General features: G+C 46.1%; 2 protein-coding genes across 3 annotated transcripts in view; one reads left to right on the top strand and one right to left on the bottom strand.

Moving 5' to 3' along the window:
• grip2b (glutamate receptor interacting protein 2b) overlaps positions 1 to 18,976 on the top strand; it is a 202,976-nt gene that overhangs the window by 14,996 nt on the left and 169,004 nt on the right.
• LOC106583724 (uncharacterized) overlaps positions 1 to 18,976 on the bottom strand; it is a 30,383-nt gene that overhangs the window by 3,698 nt on the left and 7,709 nt on the right. For both annotated transcript variants that reach the window (XM_082967699.1, XM_082967700.1), the window contains 4 exons: positions 9,976 to 10,249; positions 9,604 to 9,749; positions 3,140 to 3,413; positions 2,766 to 2,911 (listed from right to left, as the gene is read on the bottom strand). In XM_082967699.1, the coding sequence (XP_082823825.1) occupies positions 2,766 to 2,911; positions 3,140 to 3,413; positions 9,604 to 9,749; positions 9,976 to 10,249 (840 nt within the window). The remainder of the gene's footprint in view (positions 1 to 2,765; positions 2,912 to 3,139; positions 3,414 to 9,603; positions 9,750 to 9,975; positions 10,250 to 18,976) is intronic.

Genomic DNA, 18,976 nt, shown 5'->3' with positions numbered 1-18,976 from the left:
CTGGGCTTGAGTAACAGGCAGTTTACTCTGGGCACGCTTTTCATCCAAACTTCCCAATGCTGCCCCCTATCCCTAAAGAGTTTTAACAAACGTTTAAACTTCTTCCACTATGTGCCATCATATTTCTCTCCCCAAATAATGGCTGATCATTTTTCGAATTCCTTATAAGTGTAGTATTCTGAATGTAGTTATTTGTGATGAAAGATGTAATCTAACTGCCCCACACTCCAAAGTAATACGGTTGATATAGCAGTCTATCAAAATAATCAGAAAATATATTTTCATATATTTGACTTTGGCTGTACTTTTAAAGAGAGGAAGCAAGTCACACAATTTTTCAGCATGGAAAATGACTTTCTAGTTACATAGTTAATAGAAATACAACATGTAAGGGAAAAAAATGGCAATTATATTGAAAGATTAAAATTAACAAATGATCAAAAAAGTAATGACATTTATTTAAAATATTATAGAATTATCACAAGCAAATTATTTAATACAGAGTCCTCTCCAATGGTACAACAAATTGAAAAGTTACCTTTGATTTTGTTGTTCAGCCTTTTGTCACATCCTGACCAGTAAAAGTGGTTATTTGTCATTGTAGTTTGGTCACGGCGTGGCAGGGGGTGTTTGTTTTGTGTGTTTTGGTGTTTTTGGTTTGGGTTCTATGTTTTCTATTTTTATGTTTAAATCTCGTTTTCTATTTCTATGTTGGGTTTTTGGTAGGACCTCCAATTAGAGGCAGCTGGTTGTCGTTGTCTCTAATTGAAGGCCATATTTAGTTGAGGTTTGTTTCACTTGTGTTTTGTGGGTGGTTATTTTCTGTATAGCCTGGTTGCCTTATGGAACTGTTTTTCGTCGTACGTTTATTTTGTTTAAGTCTTTAAATAAGTATGAGCATTTTACCCGCTGCGCCTTGGTCCTATCCTTACGACGCCTATGACAGAACCACCCACCAGAAAAGGACCAAGCAGCGGAAGAAGGAGCAGCAGGAAAAATATTTGGAGTCGTGGACATGGGAGGAGATCTTAGACGGAAAGGGACCCTGGAGGCAGGCTGAGGAGTACCGACGACCAAGGGAGGAACTGGAGGCAGCAAAGGTATAGCGGCGCTATTATGAGGCGCTGTATAGGCCCAAAGGCAAGTGCGAGAGGCAGCCCCCCAAACATTTTTTTGGGGGGGGCACACGGGGAGTTAGGCAGAGTCAGGGTGGGGTCCTGAGCCAACTCCCCGTGCTTACCATGGGGAGCGGGTGACGAGGAGAGCACCGAGCTACGCAGAAATGCGCACAGTGTCGCCCATACGCACACACAGTCCGCTGCGGCCAGTACGTGCTCCGCATCATTGCCGGGCGAGAGTTGGCCGGCAGCCAGGGAGAAGTGCGCCGGCGCAGCGCATCTGGCCACCAGTGCGTCTCCTCGGTCCAGCTTACCCTGCGCCTGCTCTACGCACGGCAGCCCTCACTCTCCAGCACAGCCCAGTTCGCCCTGTGCCAGCGCTCCGCCCGTGCCGGGCTACAGTGACCACTCAGCTAGGACGGGGTGTGCCAACCCTGAGTTCCAGACCGCCGGTGCGTCTCCACGGCCCAGTGTGCCCCGTGCCTGCTCTGCGCACCCAGTCTCCTGAAAGTCTCCCCAGTCCGGGGAGACCAGTCCCAGCTCCACGCAAGAGGCCTCCAGTGACACTCCCCAGTTATGAGCCTCCAGTGACGCTCCCCAGCCCTGAGCCTCCAGCGATGCTCCCCAGCCCTGAGCCTCCAGCGACGCTCCTCAGCCCTGAGCCTCCAGCGACGCTCCTCAGCCCTGAGCCTCCAGCGACGCTCCTCAGCCCTGAGCCTCCAGCGACGCTCCTCAGCCCTGAGCCTCCAGCGACACTAACCAGCCAGGAGCCTCCAGCGACGCTCCTCAGCCCTGGAGTCTCCAGCGACGCTCCTCAGCCCTGGAGCCTCCAGCGACGCCTCTCAGCCCGGGGCCTCCAGCGATGCCGCGCAGCCCAGAGTCTTCTGAACGGGAGCTACGCCCAGAGCCAGAGCCACCTCCGTAGTTGGAGGATTGGGAAGGGGGGGTGTAGCACAGGGAGCGTCGTTGACGGTGGCCACCCTCCCTTCCCTCCCTTTAAGTTTGGGGTTGTTTTTGTGGGGTTTTTGTTTTTGAGGTGCATTCGGGGTCTGCACCTTTGGGGGGAGGGTACTGTCACATCCTGACAAGTAAAAGGGGTTATTTGTCATTGTAGTTTGGTCAGGGTGTGGCAGGGGGTGTTTGTTTTGTGTGTTTTGGTGTTTTTGGTTTGGGTTCTATGTTTTCCATTTCTATGTTTAAATCTAGTTTTCTATTTCTATGTTGGGTTTTTGGTAGGACCTCCAATTAGAGGCAGCTGGTTGTCATTGTCTCTAATTGGAGGCCATATTTAGTTGAGGTTTGTTTCACTTGTGTGCCTTATGGAACTGTCTTTTGTCGTACTTTTATTTTGTTTAAGTGTTATCTTTAAATAGCTTAAGTATGAGCACTTTACCCGCTGCGCCTTGGTCCTATCCTTACGACGCCTATGTCACCTTTCTATCCCCCCCGGTAGCTCGTCTCTCTCTTTAGTCAGGTTGTTATTACTGGTCTGTAGCTGGTCTGTCTCTTTAGTCAGAGAGAGACCAGGTCAGTCTATGTCATGGAAAGAGCAGGTGTTTTTAATGTTTTGAACACTCAGTGTATAAAGGTAATGTAAACCTTACTTGATGATGAATGCGAACAGTGAAGACAGTTACAGATTATTACCTGCAGGAGTACCATGAACTTCCAACTCACACAGAGTGAGCCATTCTGACCTGCCAGGGATGACCACAACAACGTAGCGACCCTCCATCTCATTGCACTGGAAGGTGTGGGCTTCTCCTGCTGGGATGTGGGAGATGACGGCACATCTGAGAGAGAGAGTAAGAAAGATGGAGAGAGAGATATGGAGTGAAAGAGGGAGAGAGAAAGAGATGAGGTAATCAGAGTGAATGAAGACGTTCTATAATGTACCATACAGATTCTGACTCTGTTAAATATGTAGCCACAGAATAGCTACAGTAGCATGGATGAAGACCAATATATCAGAAAACCTTTAAGACAGGACATAAAAATGTACCAACAACTATATGTGTCACCTGGGGTTGTTGATGCCGTTGTTCTCCAATGAGTTACCGATGCGGATCTCAGCACCATCAAGCCTCTCAGGACAGCAGTCTCCTCTGTTGGTGAGGGTGACATCTGTTATTCTGTACACATTCAGCAGGTCCACTCTCCACCACGGGTTTCTGTCTTTCAGAGTGTGGGTGCAGGATCCATAGTTTGTGTTTCTTTTCCCATCAATGGCATCGGAAGCGTTCCGATTGTTATACAGTGATGACTGAGTGGCCACTCCATTCAACGCCAAATTTCCTACAGGGACATAGCGAAGAATGATTGAATACAAAAAGTAATTTTTGAAGACTAGGGCCCTGTTAAGTTAGGGCCCTCTGAATAATTCACCAGCTGACAACAAGGAGGTAGAGGACGCTACCTGAGGACAAACTGAGAACAGAGAAACTCGAAAAAGTCAAATTCATTTTTATTTGTCACATGCCCCAAATACAACAGGTGTTGTAAACAGGTGTTGTAAACCTTACAGTGAAATGCTTACTTACAAGCCCTTAACGAATAATGCAGTTTTAAGAAAAAGAAAAAGAAATAAAAAAATAAAAGTAACGAATAATTAAAGGGCAGCAGTAAAATAACAATAGCTAGGCTATATACAGGGGGTACCGGTACAGAGCCAATGTGTGGGGGCACCGGTTAGTCGAGGTAATTGAAGTGATATATACATGTGGGTAGAGTTATTAAAGTGACTGATGCATAGATAATAACAGAGAGTAGCAGCAGTGTAAAAAAAAAGGGGGGGGGGGGCAATGCAAGTAGTCTGGGTAGCCATTTGATTAAATGTTCAGTAGTCTTATGGCTTGGGGGTAGAAGCTGTTTAGAAGCCTCTTGGACCTAGACTTGGCACTCCGATACCGCTTGCCGCACGGTAGCAGATAGAACAGTCTATGACTAAGGTGGCTGGAGTCTTTGACAATTTTTAGGACCTTTCTCTGACACCGCCTGGTATAGAGGTCCTGGATGGCAGGACACTTGGCCCCAGTGATGTACTCTGCCGTATGCACTACCCTCTGTAGTGATGCAACCAGTCAGGATGCTCTCGATGGTGCAGCTGTAGAACCTTTTGAGGATCTGAGGACCCATGCCAAATCTTTTCAGTCTCCTGAGGGGGAATAGGTTTTGTCCTGCCGTCTTCACAACTGTCTTGTTGTGTTTGGACCATGTTAGTTTGTTGGTGATGTGGACACCAAGGAAGTTGAAGCTCTCAACCTGCTCCACTACAGCCCCGTCGATGAGAATGGGAGCATGCTCGGTCCTTCTTTTCCTGTAGTCCACAATCATCTTCTTAGTCTTGATCATGTTGAGGGAGAGGTTGTTGTCCTGGCACCACATGGCCAGGTCTCTGACCTCCTCCCTATATGCTGTCTTGTCATTGTTGGTGATCAGGCCTACCTACCACTGTTGTGTCATCTGCAAATTTAATGATGGTGTTGGAGTCATGCCTGGCCGTGCAGTCATGAGTGAACAGGGAGTACAGGAGGTGACTGAGCACGCACCCCTGAGGGGCCCCCATGTTGAGGATCAGCGTGGTGGAAGCACAGTTCCCGCTCAGCCCAGTCAAAACTGTTCGCTGCTCTGGCACCCCAATAGTGGAACAAGCTCCCTCACGACGCCAGGTCAGCGGAGTCAATCACCACCTTCCGGAGACACCTGAAACCCCACCTCTTTAAGGAATACCTGGGATAGGATTAAGTAATCCTTCTAACCCTCCCCCCTACCCTCCCCCCCCAAAAAGATATAGATGTACTATTGTAAAGTGGTTGTTCCACTGGATATCATAAGGTGAATGCACCAATTTGTAAGTCGCTCTGGATAACTCATCCTTGACCGCTGGCTACGTCCCTTCCGTCTTCAAGAGAGCGAGAGTTGCACCCCTTCTGAAAAAACCTACACTCGATCCCTCCGATGTCAACAACTACAGACCAGTATCCCTTCTTTCCTTTCTCTCCAAAACTCTTGAACGTGCCGTCCTTGGCCAGCTCTCTTGCTATCTCTCTCAGAATGACCTTCTTGATCCTAATCAGTCAGGTTTCAAGACTGGGCATTCAACTGAGACTGCTCTTCTCTGTGTCACGGAGGCTCTCCGCACTGCTAAAGCTAACTCTCTCTCCTCTGCTCTCATCCTCCTAGACCTATCTGCTGCCTTTGATACTGTGAACCATCAGATCCTCCTCTCCACCCTCTCCGACCTGGGCATCTCCGGCGCGGCCCACGCTTGGATTGCGTCCTACCTGACAGGTCGCTCCTACCAGGTGGCGTGGCGAGAATCTGTCTCCGCACCACGTGCTCTCACCACTGGTGTCCCCCAGGGCTCTGTTCTAGGCCCTCTCCTATTCTCGCTATACACCAAGTCACTTGGCTCTGTCATATCCTCACATGGTCTCTCATATCATTGCTATGCAGATGACACACAATTAATCTTCTCCTTTCCCCCTTCTGACAACCAGGTGGCGAATCGCATCTCTGCATGTCTGTCAGACATATCAGTGTGGATGACGGATCACCACCTCAAGCTGAACCTCGACAAGACGGAGCTGCTCTTCCTCCCGGGGAAGGACTGCCCGTTCCATGATCTCGCCATCACGGTTGACAACTCCCTTGTGTCCTCCTCCCAGAGTGCTAAGAGCCTCGGCGTGACCCTGGACAACACCCTGTTGTTCTCCACTAACATCAAGGCGGTGACCCGATCCTGTAGGTTCATGCTCTACAACATTCGCAGAGTACGACCTTGCCTCACACAGGAAGCGGCGCAGGTCCTAATCCAGGCACTTGTCATCTCCCGTCTGGATTACTGCAACTCGTTGTTGGCTGGGCTCCCTGCTTGTGCCATTAAACCCCTACAACTCATCCAGAACGCCGCAGCCCGTCTGGTGTTCAACCTTCCCAAGTTCTCTCACGTCACCCCGCTCCTCCGCTCTCTCCACTGGCTTCCAGTCGAAGCTCGCATCCGCTACAAGACCATGGTGCTTGCCTATGGAGCTGTGAGGGGAACGGCACCTCCGTACCTTCAGGCTCTGATCAGGCCCTACACCCAAACAAGGGCACTGCGTTCATCCACCTCTGGCCTGCTGGCCTCCCTACCTCTGAGGAAGCACAGTTCCCGCTCAGCCCAGTCAAAACTGTTCGCTGCTCTGGCACCCCAATGGTGGAACAAGCTCCCTCACGACGCCAGGACAGCGGAGTCAATCACCACCTTCCGGAGACACCTGAAACCCCACCTCTTTAAGGAATACCTGGGATAGGATAAAGTAATCCTTCTAACCCCACCTTAAAAGATTTAGATGCACTATTGTAAAGTGGTTGTTCCACTGGATATTATAAGGTGAATGCACCAATTTGTAAGTCGCTCTGGATAAGAGCGTCTGCTAAATGACTTAAATGTAAAATGTAAATGTAATCTAAGTCTAGTGGATGAAATAAGTGATCTAACTGTCCCAAAGTGATATAGTTGTTATTGTATTATGTAATACAGACAGTAATTTCCAATAGTTCATTAAATTGAAATGTTACCTTTGACCTTCAGCTTTTCTCTCTCCCTCTGATGGTGGTCTCTCTCTTTAGTCAGTATATTATTACTGGTCTGTAGCTCGTCTATCACTTTAGTCAGTATATTATTACTGGTCTGTAGATGGTCTCTCTCTTTAGTCAGGGTACTACAACTGGTCAGTAGCTGGTCTCTCTCTTCAGTCAGATTGTTATTATTGGTCTGTAGCTGATCTCAGAACAGACTCAATTTGTTGGGGCATGGATTCTACAAGGTGTCGAAAGCATTCCACAGGGATGCTGGCCCACCGGCCTCAATTCTTCTACATTAACCTTTCTGGGAAGGGGGTTCCGCTAGCGGAACACCTGGCCTACAGCCCGTGAAATTGCAGGGCGCCAAATTCAAACAACAGAAATATCATAATTAAAATTCCTCAAACATACAAGTATTATACACCATTTTAAAGATAAACTTCTCGTTAATGCAACCACAGTGTCTGATTTCAAAAAGGCTTTACGGTGAAAGCACACCATGCGATTATGTTAGGTCAGCGCCTAGCCACAAAAAACCATACAGCCATTTTCCAACCAAGGACAGGTGTCACAAAAGTCAGAAATAGCATTAAAATGAATCACTTACCTTTGATGATCTTCATCTGATGGCACTCCCAGGTCTCCATGTTAGACAATAAATGTTTGTTTTGTTCGATAAAGTTCATCTTTATGTCCACATACCTGTTCGCGCGTTTAGTTCAGTAATCCAAATGCATAAAGCGCAGGCACAAAGTCTAGACAAAGTCAAAAAAGTTCCATTTGAGTTCGTAGAAACATGTCAAACGATGTTTCTAATCAATCCTTAGGGTGTTTTTATCATAAATATTCAATAATGTCTCAACCGGACAATACTGTTTTCATTAGAAAGGAAAGGGAACGGAGCTCGCCATCACGGCCACGCGCGTGACTAAACTAAAGGCTTTCACCTGGGCCATCTGCTTAGAGTGCTCTTATTCGCTCCCCTTTCACAATAGAAGCCTGAAACAACTTCTAAAGACTGTTGACATCTAGTGGAAGCCTTAGGAATTGCAATCTGACCCCACAGACACTGTATATTCGATAGGCATTCACTTGAAAACGACAAACCTCAGAATTCCCACTTCCAGGTTGGATTTTTCTCAGGTTTTCACCTGTTATATGAATTCTGTTATACTCACAGACATTATTTTAACAGTTTTGGAAACTTTAGAGTGTTTTCTATCCAAATCCACTAATGATATTCATATTCTAGCTTCTGGGCTTGAGTAACAGGCAGTTTACTCTGGGCACGCTTTTCATCCAAACTTCCCAATGCTGCCCCCTATCCCTAAAGAGTTTTAACAAACGTTTAAACTTCTTCCACTATGTGCCATCATATTTCTCTCCCCAAATAATGGCCGATCATTTTTCGAATTCCTTATAAGTGTAGTATTCTGAATGTAGTTATTTGTGATGAAAGATGTAATCTAACTGCCCCACACTCCAAAGTACTACGGTTGATATAGTAGTCTATCAAAATAATCAGAAAATATATTTTCATATATTTGACTTTGGCTGTACTTTTAAAGAGAGGAAGCAAGTCACACAATTTTTCAGCATGGAAAATGACTTTCCAGTTACATAGATAATAGAAATACTGTCAGGGATTTCTTCGTCGTCAGACGGTATAGCGAAATCATCGTCGGAAAAAGAGGACCAATATGCAGCAGAGTTGAGATAGTTCATTTTGAACATTTAATAAACTCAAAAATGAACATACAAAATAACAAAACAAACTCACGATCTACTAGACAGTCCTGTTAGGCTCACACACACTAAACAAGAAACAATCTCCCACAAATACACAGACAAACACACCCAACTAATATAGGTCTTCCAATCAAAGGCAACACCACACAGCTGCCTTCAATTGGAAGTCCACCCCAATTAACCTAACATAGACATACAACCAGCTAGATCAACATAGAAATACGTGAACAAGGAACAGTGCCCAAAAACCCCGGAATACTTAAATCAAATGCCCTTTTAGAAAAAACACCACCCCGAACCACATAAACCAAATACCCTCTGCCACGTCCTGACCAAACTACAATAACAATTAACCCTTATACTGGCCAGGACGTGACAAATACAACATGTAAGGGAACAAAAATGGCAATTATATTGAAAGATTCAAATTAATTAAATAATGAACAAAAAAGTTATGACATTTATTTAAAATATTATAGAATTATCACAGGCAAATTATGTAATAGAGAGTGTCCTCTCCAATAGTACAACAAATTTAAAAGTTACCTTTGATTTTGTTGTTCAGCCTTTTGTCACGTCCTGACCAGTAAATGGGGTTATTTGTCATTGTAGTTTGGTCAGGGCGTGGCAGGGGGTGTGTGTTTTGGTGTTTTTGGTTTGGGTTCTGTTTTCTATTTCTATCTTTAAATCTAGTTTTCTATTTCTATGTTGGGTTTTTGGTAGGACCTCCAATTAGAGGCAGCTGGTTGTCGTTGTCTCTAATTGAAGGCCATATTTAGTTTGAGGTTTGTTTCACTTGTGTTTTGTGGGTGGTTATTTTCTGTATAGCCTGGTTGCCTTATGGAACTGTTTTTCGTTGTACGTTTATTTTGTTTAAGTGTTATCTTTAAATAGCTTAAGTATGAGCACTTTACCCGCTGCGCCTTGGTCCCATCCTTACGACGCCTATGTCACCTTTCTATCTCCCTCTGTAGCTGGTCTCTCTCTTTAGTCAGGTTGTTATTACTGGTCTGTAGCTGGTCTGTCTCTTTAGTCAGAGAGAGACCAGGTCAGTCTATGTCATGGAAAGAGCAGGTGTTTTTAATGTTTTGTACACTCAGTGTATAAAAGTAATGTAAACCTTACTTGATGATGAATGCGAACAGTGAAGACAGTTACGGATTATTACCTGCAGGAGTACCATGAACTTCCAATTCACACAGAGTGAGCCATTCTGACCTGCCAGGGATGACCACAACAACGTAGCGACCCTCCATCTCATTGCACTGGAAGGTGTGGGCTTCTCCTGCTGGAATGTGGGAGATGACGGCACATCTGAGAGAGAGTAAGAAAGATGGAGAGAGAGATATGGAGTGAAAGAGGGAGAGAGAAAGAGATGAGGTAATCAGAGTGAATGAAGACGTTCTATAATGTACCATACAGATTCTGACTCTGTTAAATATGTAGCCACAGAATAGCTACAGTAGCATGGATGAAGACCAATATATCAGAAAACCTTTAAGACAGGACATAAAAATGTACCAACATCTATATGTGTCACCTGGGGTTGTTGATGCCATTGTTCTCCAATGAGTTACCGATGCGGATCTCAGCACCATCAAGCCTCTCAGGACAGCAGTCTCCTCTGTTGGTGAGGGTGACATCTGTTATTCTGTACACATTCAGCAGGTCCACTCTCCACCACGGGTTTCTGTCTTTCAGAGTGTGGGTGCAGGATCCATAGTTTGTGTTTCTTTTCCCATCAATGGCATCGGAAGCGTCGCGATTGTTATACAGTGATGACTGAGTGGCCACTCCATTCAACGCCAAATTTCCTACAGGGACATAGCGAAGAATGATTGAATACAAAAAGTAATTTTTGAAGACTAGGGCCCTGTTAAGTTAGGGCCCTCTGAATAATTCACCAGCTGACAACAAGGAGGTAGAGGACGCTACCTGAGGACAAACTGAGAACAGAGAAACTAGAAAAAGTCAAATTCATTTTTATTTGTCACATGCCCCAAATACAACAGGTGTTGTAAACAGGTGTTGTAAACCTTACAGTGAAATGCTTACTTACAAGCCCTTAACGAATAATGCAGTTTTAAGAAAAAGAAAAAGAAATAAAAAAATAAAAGTAACGAATAATTAAAGGGCACCAGTAAAATAACAATAGCTAGGCTATATACAGGGGGTACCGGTACAGAGCCAATGTGTGGGGGCACCGGTTAGTCGAGGTAATTGAAGTGATATATACATGTGGGTAGAGTTATTAAAGTGACTTATGCATAGATAATAACAGAGAGTAGCAGCAGTGTAAAAAAAAGGGGGGGGGGGGGGGGGGGGCAATGCAAGTAGTCTGGGTAGCCATTTGATTAAATGTTCAGTAGTCTTATGGCTTGGGGGTAGAAGCTGTTTAGAAGCCTCTTGGACCTAGACTTGGCACTCCGATACCGCTTGCCGCACGGTAGCAGATAGAACAGTCTATGACTAAGGTGGCTGGAGTCTTTGACAATTTTTAGGACCTTTCTCTGACACCGCCTGGTATAGAGGTCCTGGATGGCAGGACACTTGGCCCCAGTGATGTACTCTGCCGTATGCACTACCCTCTGTAGTGATGCAACCAGTCAGGATGCTCTCGATGGTGCAGCTGTAGAACCTTTTGAGGATCTGAGGACCCATGCCAAATCTTTTCAGTCTCCTGAGGGGGAATAGGTTTTGTCCTGCCGTCTTCACAACTGTCTTGTTGTGTTTGGACCATGTTAGTTTGTTGGTGATGTGGACACCAAGGAAGTTGAAGCTCTCAACCTGCTCCACTACAGCCCCGTCGATGAGAATGGGAGCATGCTCGGTCCTTCTTTTCCTGTAGTCCACAATCATCTTCTTAGTCTTGATCATGTTGAGGGAGAGGTTGTTGTCCTGGCACCACATGGCCAGGTCTCTGACCTCCTCCCTATATGCTGTCTTGTCATTGTTGGTGATCAGGCCTACCTACCACTGTTGTGTCATCTGCAAATGTAATGATGGTGTTGGAGTCATGCCTGGCCGTGCAGTCATGAGTGAACAGGGAGTACAGGAGGTGACTGAGCACGCACCCCTGAGGGGCCCCCATGTTGAGGATCAGCGTGGTGGAAGCACAGTTCCCGCTCAGCCCAGTCAAAACTGTTCGCTGCTCTGGCACCCCAATAGTGGAACAAGCTCCCTCACGACGCCAGGTCAGCGGAGTCAATCACCACCTTCCGGAGACACCTGAAACCCCACCTCTTTAAGGAATACCTGGGATAGGATTAAGTAATCCTTCTAACCCTCCCCCCCTACCCTCCCCCCCCAAAAAGATATAGATGTACTATTGTAAAGTGGTTGTTCCACTGGATATCATAAGGTGAATGCACCAATTTGTAAGTCGCTCTGGATAAGAGCGTCTGCTAAATGACGTAAATGTAAATGTTGTTACCACCTGGGGGCGGCACGTCAGGAAGTCCAGGATCCAGTTGCAAAGGGAGGTGTTTTGTCCCAAGGTCCTGAGCTTAGTGATGAGCTTTGAGGGCACTATGGTGTTGAATGCTGAGCTATAGTCAATGAATAGTATTCTCACATAGGTGTTAGTTTTGTCCAGGTGTGGAAGGGTAGTGTGGAGTGCAATAGAGATTGCATCATCTGTGGATCTTGTTGTGGCGGTATGCAAATTGGAGTGGATCTAGGGTTTCTGGGTTAATGGTGTTGATGTTAGCCTTCCCTGTGGCTCAATTGGTAGAGCATGGTGTTTGCAACGCCAGCATGGTGTGTGCAACGCCAGGGTTATGGGTTTGATTCCCACGGGGGGCCAGTACAAAAAAATAATAAAAAATGCATGAAATGAAAATGAAATGTATGTATTCACTACTGTAAGTTGCTCTGGATAAGAGCGTCTGCTAAATGACTAAAATGTAAAATGTTAGCCATGACCAGCATTTCAAAGCACTTCATGACTACAGACGAGAGTGCTACAGGTCGGTAGTCATTTAGGCAGGTTTCCTTAGTGTTCTTGGGCACAGGGACTATGGTGGTCTGCTTCAAATATGTTGGTATTACAGACTCAGTCAGGGACAGGTTGAAAATCTCAGTGAAGACCCTTCCAGTTTGTCAGCGCATGCTCAGAGTACATGTCCTGGTAATCTGTCTGGCTCTGCGGGCTTGTGAATGTTGACCTGTTTAAAGGTCTTTTTTTCATTTATTTTTATTTCACCTTTATTTGACCAGGTAGACCAGTTGAGAACAAGTTCTCATTTACAACTGCAACCTGGCCAAGATAAAGAAAATCAGTGCGACAAAAACAACAACACAGAGTTACACATAAACAAATGTACAGTAAATTACACAAAAGAAAAGAAAATAGAAAAATCTATGTACAGTGTGTGCAAATGTAGAAGAGTAGGGAGGTAGGCAATAAATAGGCCCTAGTGGCGAAAATAATTACAATTTAGCATTAATACTGGAGTGATAGATGTGCAGATGATGATGTGCAAGTAGAGATACCGGGGTGAAAAAGAGCAAGAGGGTAAGTAATAATATGGGGGATGAGGTAGTTGGGTGGGCTATTTACAGATTGGCTGTGTACAGGTACAGTGATCGGTAAGCTGCTCAGACAGCTGATATTTAAAGTTAGAGAGGAAGATATAAGATTACAGCTTCAGAGATTTTTGGAATTCGTTCCAGTCATTGGCAGCAGAGAACTGGAAGGAAAGGCAGCCAAAGTAATTGTTGGCTTTGGGGATGACCAGTGCAATGTACCTGCTGGAGCACGTGCTATTAGTGGGTATTGCTATGGTGACCAGTGAGCTGAGATAAGGCAGTGCTTTACCTAGCAAAGACTTATAGATGACCTGGAGCTAGTGGGTTTGGCGATGGATATGTAGTGAGGGCCAGCCAACGAGAGCATACAGGTCGCAGTGGAGAGTAGTATATGGGGCTTTGGTGATAAAACGGATGGCACTGTGATAGACTACATCCAGTTTGCTGAGTAGAGTGTTGGGGGCTATTTTGTAAATGACATCGCCGAAGTCAAGGATCGGTAGGATAGTCAGTTTTCGAGGGTATGTTTGGCGGCATGAGTGAAGGAGGCTTTGTTGCAAAATAGGAAGCCAATTCTAGATTTAATTTTGGGTTGGAGGTGATTAATGTGTCTGGAAGGAGAATTTACAGTCTAACCAGACAGCTAGGTATTTGTAGTTGTCTACATATTCTAGGTCAGAACCGTCCAGAATAGTTATGCTAGTCGGGCAGGAGGGTGCGGGCAGCAATCGTTTGAGGAGCATGCACTTAGTTTTACTAGCATTTAAAAGCAGTTGGAGGCCATGGAAGGAGTGTTGTATGGCGTTGAAGCTCGTTTGGAGGTTTGTTAGCACAGTGTCCAAAGAAGGGCCAGATGTATACAGAATGGTTTCGTCTGCATAGAAGTGGATCAGAGAATCACCAGCAGCAAGAGCAACATCATTGATATGTACAGAGAAAAGAGTCGGCCCGAGAATTTAACCCTGTGGTACCCCCATAGAGACTGCCAGAGGTCCCGACAACGTGACACACTGAACTCTATCTGAGAAGTAGTTGGTGAACCAGGCTAGGCAGTCATTTGAGAAGCCAAGGCTATTGAGTCTGCCGATAAGAATGTGGTGATTGACAGAGTCGGAAGCCAGGTCTTACTCACATCGGCTATGGAGAGCGGTGATCACACAGTCGTCCGGGACAGCTGGTGCTCTCATGCATGTTTCAGTGTTACTTGCCTTGATTCGAGCATAGAGGTGATTTAGCTGATCTGGTAGGCTCGTGTCACTGGGCAGCTCTCGGCTGTGCTTCCCTTTGTAGTCTGTAATAGTTTGCAAGACCTGCCCCATTCGACAAGCAGCGGAGCCGGTTATTCAAATGTGTGTGCTTGCTAGCTCGTATTTATGGTTGTGAAATACGTTATAGTAGTGATAGTGACTGCAGTAGTAATGGTAATGACTGGTTATAATTGAAAAGTAGGTTGATTAATTTAGTGATTGATTGATTTATAGCCTGAAGACGTGATAGTTGATGTGGTGTCTAACTTGAAGGGTTCAAGAGTTACTAATACTGTTGTGGGTGATTGAATGATAATTTATGCAAATTTAAATAGTTATCATTTATATATTTTATGAAATGTTAAAGTTGTTTTTATGTTTGTAGTTGGAATGGTTAAACTGCAGTAGCATTTCAAATGTCTACCATTGTGTATCGTCGGCATTGAGTCTTTAAAATGTTATGCTAATGTAGCTTGTGACAGCAAAGGTTTCACTTTAAATATTTCAGACTTGTTATTATTTAGAACGCTACACCCTTTACTTCCCCAGAGTCAGATGAACCCATGGAAACCCTTGTTATGTCTCTGTGTCCAGTATGAAGGAAGTTAGAGGTAGTTTCACAAACCAATGCTAACTATTGTTAGCATAATGACTGGAAGTCTACAGGTAGAGTAGCTAACGCTAGCGTACCTGTATCTTGAGATACTGCTGTTTTAGTAACCACATCAACTACTTTCTCTTAACTTATACACACATTTGACTTTTTTAACACTTTCCCAACAACTTGGACTAAAACTTAGAGCATATGAAATCTGAAATCAGAACAGAAATATATTCTACCAATTAAGTTATAGCACTGGGGGAGCATATAAAACTGATTATGTCACACAACTAACCCCTACCCACTAAACTAGCCCACTATAACAAAACCCCACTCACTAACCAAACACCAATAGCAACCCTACTTACTATAGCTTACCCATGGCCTACCTATCTAAAACATTCACTATTACTTCTGCAATGTACTGCTACTAGTACTTCTGGGCTGCTTACTACTACTACTACCTAGTCTCCCATTGAAGACTACTATCAACAATTTATAAAACAGTCCCTCCCTCTACTACACCGGCCTCAATTCTTCAACACTAACAAACTTCTAAACTTCTTCCACTATACACCATGATGTTTCTCTCCCCAAATATTAGCCATTTTGAGTAAAAATGTAGTAATGTCCTGTCCAGGGTTGTTGATGCGAGCAGTCGCACTACGCTTCGCTCCACAGGTAATATTACACTTCACTACATTACAACGGCTTGATTTGTTTGATCTGAGCAATTCTTCTTAGCTAGCTACATAGCCGTCTTTGTATCAAAGATAATTGTGTAGTTTAGAGTAATTAGAGTAAATATCGAGGCTAGCTATCTTCGTCATCCTAACGTAGTCAACACTGCTAGCTGCTAGCTAGCTAGTCATCACTGCTAGCTAGCCAACTTCTACCGACTAGCAGCACTGCAGAAACTATTACATTACAACGTAACGACTTGATTAGTGTGGTATTAGTGTTAGTTAGCCAGCTACATAGTTGTCTTTGCTGTCTCTGTATCTAAGATAATTGTGTAGTTTGAGTAATTATCGAGGTGAGCTAGCCAGCCGCGACGCGGCGCCAGACTTAGTCAACACACCTAGTCATCATTAACCCATTGCTAGCTAGCCAACCGTTACCGACTAACAGCGCTGTAGATACTAATACTTTACAACGGAACGATTTGACTAGTGCAGTGTTAGCTAGCTAGCTACTTAGTTGTCTTTGTCATAGCTTGATAATTGTGTAGTCTAGTAATTACCGAGGTTAGCTAGCCAGCCATTGAGGTCAGCTAGCCAGCTATTTCCGTCCCCCGCGACGCCATTTTTCCTAACCCAGCCAACTATTACCGACGAGCAGCATTGTAGAAACTAAATACATTACAAGGACGTCTTGATTAGTGTTATGTTAGCTAGCTAGCTACAAAGTTGCTTTGTATCATGACAAGGGGTAGTACTGAAACTATCGAGGTTACCTAGCCAGCTACACGTTCAAAGTCAACAACGCAGCCACTGCTAGCTAGCCTACTCCACCAGCCAGCAGTACTGTATCATTTTCGTCATTTTAGTCAATAAGATTTTTGCAACGTAAGCTTAACTTTCTGAACATTCGAGACGTGTAGTCCACTTGTCATTCCAATCTCCTTTGCATTAGCGTAGCCTCTTCTGTAGCTTGTCTACTATGTGTCTGTCTATCCCTGTTCTCTCCCCTCTGCACAGGCCATACAAACGCTCCACACCGCGTGGCCGCTGCCACTCTAACCTGGTGGTCCCAGCGAGCACGACCCACGTGGAGTTCCAGGTCTCCTGCAGCCTCTGGAACTGCCGGTCTGCGGCCAACAAGGCTGAGTTCATCTCAGCCTATGCTACCCTCCAGTCCCTAGACTTCCTGGCGCTGACGGAAACATGGATTACCACAGAGAACACTGCTACTCCTACTGCTCTCTCCTCGTCTGCCTATGTGTTCTCGCATACCCCTAGAGCATCGAGCCAGCGGGGTGGTGGCACCGGAATCCTCATCTCTCCCAAGTGGACATTCTCTCTTTCTCCCCTGACCCATCTGTCTATCTCCTCATTTGAATTCCATGCTGTCACAGTTACCAGCCCTTTCAAGCTTAACATCCTTATCATTTATCGCCCTCCAGGTTCCCTTGGAGAGTTCATCAATGAGCTTGACGTCTTGATAAGTTCCTTTCCTGAGGATGGCTCACCTCTCACAGTTCTGGGTGACTTTAACCTCCCCACGTCTACCTTTGACTCATTCCTCTCTGCCTCCTTCTTTCCACTCCTCTCCTCTTTTGACCTCACCCTCTCACCTTCCCCCCCTACTCACAAGGCAGGCAATACGCTTGACCTCATCTTTACTAGATGCTGTTCTTCCACTAATCTCAATGCAACTCCCCTCCAAGTCTCTGACCACTACTTTGTATCCTTTTCCCTCTCGCTCTCATCCAACACTTCTCACTCTGCCCCTACTCGGATGGTATTGCGCCGTCCCAACCTTCGCTCTCTCTCTCCCGCTACTCTCTCCTCTTCCATCCTATCATCTCTTCCCTCTGCTCAAACCTTCTCCAACCTATCTCCTGATTCTGCCTCCTCAACCCTCCTCTCCTCCCTCTCTGCATCCTTTGATTTCCTCTGTCCCCTATCCTCCAGGCCGGCTCGGTCCTCCCCTCCTGCTCCGTGGCTCGACAACTCACTGCGAGCTCACAGAACAGGGCTCCGGGCAGCCGAGCGGAAATGGAGGAAAACTCGCCTCCCTGCGGACCTGGCATCCTTTCACTCCCTCCTCTCTACATTTTCCTCTTCTGTCTCTGCTGCTAAAGCCACTTTCTACCACTCTAAACTCCAAGCATCTGCCTCTAACCCTAGGAAGCTCTTTGCTACCTTCTCCTCCCTCCTGAATCCTCCTCCCCCTCCCCCCCCTCCTCCCTCTCTGCGGATGACTTCGTCAACCATTTTGAAAAGAAGGTTGACGACATCCGATCCTCGTTTGCTAAGTCAAACGACACCGCTGGTCCGTCTCACACTGCCCTACCCTGTGCTTTGACCTCTTTCTCCCCTCTCTCTCCAGATGAAATCTCGCGTCTTGTGACGGCCGGCCGCCCAACAACCTGCCCACTTGACCCTATCCCCTCCTCTCTTCTCCAGACCATTTCCGGAGACCTTCTCCCCTACCTCACCTCGCTCGTCAACTCATCCTTGACCGCTGGCTACGTCCCTTCCGTCTTCAAGAGAGCGAGAGTTGCACCCCTTCTGAAAAAACCTACACTCGATCCCTCCGATGTCAACAACTACAGACCAGTATCCCTTCTTTCCTTTCTCTCCAAAACTCTTGAACGTGCCGTCCTTGGCCAGCTCTCTTGCTATCTCTCTCAGAATGACCTTCTTGATCCTAATCAGTCAGGTTTCAAGACTGGGCATTCAACTGAGACTGCTCTTCTCTGTGTCACGGAGGCTCTCCGCACTGCTAAAGCTAACTCTCTCTCCTCTGCTCTCATCCTCCTCGACCTATCTGCTGCCTTTGATACTGTGAACCATCAGATCCTCCTCTCCACCCTCTCCGACCTGGGCATCTCCGGCGCGGCCCACGCTTGGATTGCGTCCTACCTGACAGGTCGCTCCTACCAGGTGGCGTGGCGAGAATCTGTCTCCGCACCACGTGCTCTCACCACTGGTGTCCCCCAGGGCTCTGTTCTAGGCCCTCTCCTATTCTCGCTATACACCAAGTCACTTGGCTCTGTCATATCCTCACATGGTCTCTCATATCATTGCTATGCAGATGACACACAATTAATCTTCTCCTTTCCCCCTTCTGACAACCAGGTGGCGAATCGCATCTCTGCATGTCTGTCAGACATATCAGTGTGGATGACGGATCACCACCTCAAGCTGAACCTCGACAAGACGGAGCTGCTCTTCCTCCCGGGGAAGGACTGCCCGTTCCATGATCTCGCCATCACGGTTGACAACTCCCTTGTGTCCTCCTCCCAGAGTGCTAAGAGCCTCGGCGTGACCCTGGACAACACCCTGTCGTTCTCCACTAACATCAAGGCGGTGACCCGATCCTGTAGGTTCATGCTCTACAACATTCGCAGAGTACGACCTTGCCTCACACAGGAAGCGGCGCAGGTCCTAATCCAGGCACTTGTCATCTCCCGTCTGGATTACTGCAACTCGTTG

This window comes from Salmo salar, chromosome 22 (assembly GCF_965601325.2).
Source record: "Salmo salar chromosome 22, fSalSal1, whole genome shotgun sequence".
Classification (NCBI taxonomy): domain Eukaryota; kingdom Metazoa; phylum Chordata; class Actinopteri; order Salmoniformes; family Salmonidae; genus Salmo; species Salmo salar.
This window is presented reverse-complemented; position numbering and strand designations above follow the sequence as displayed.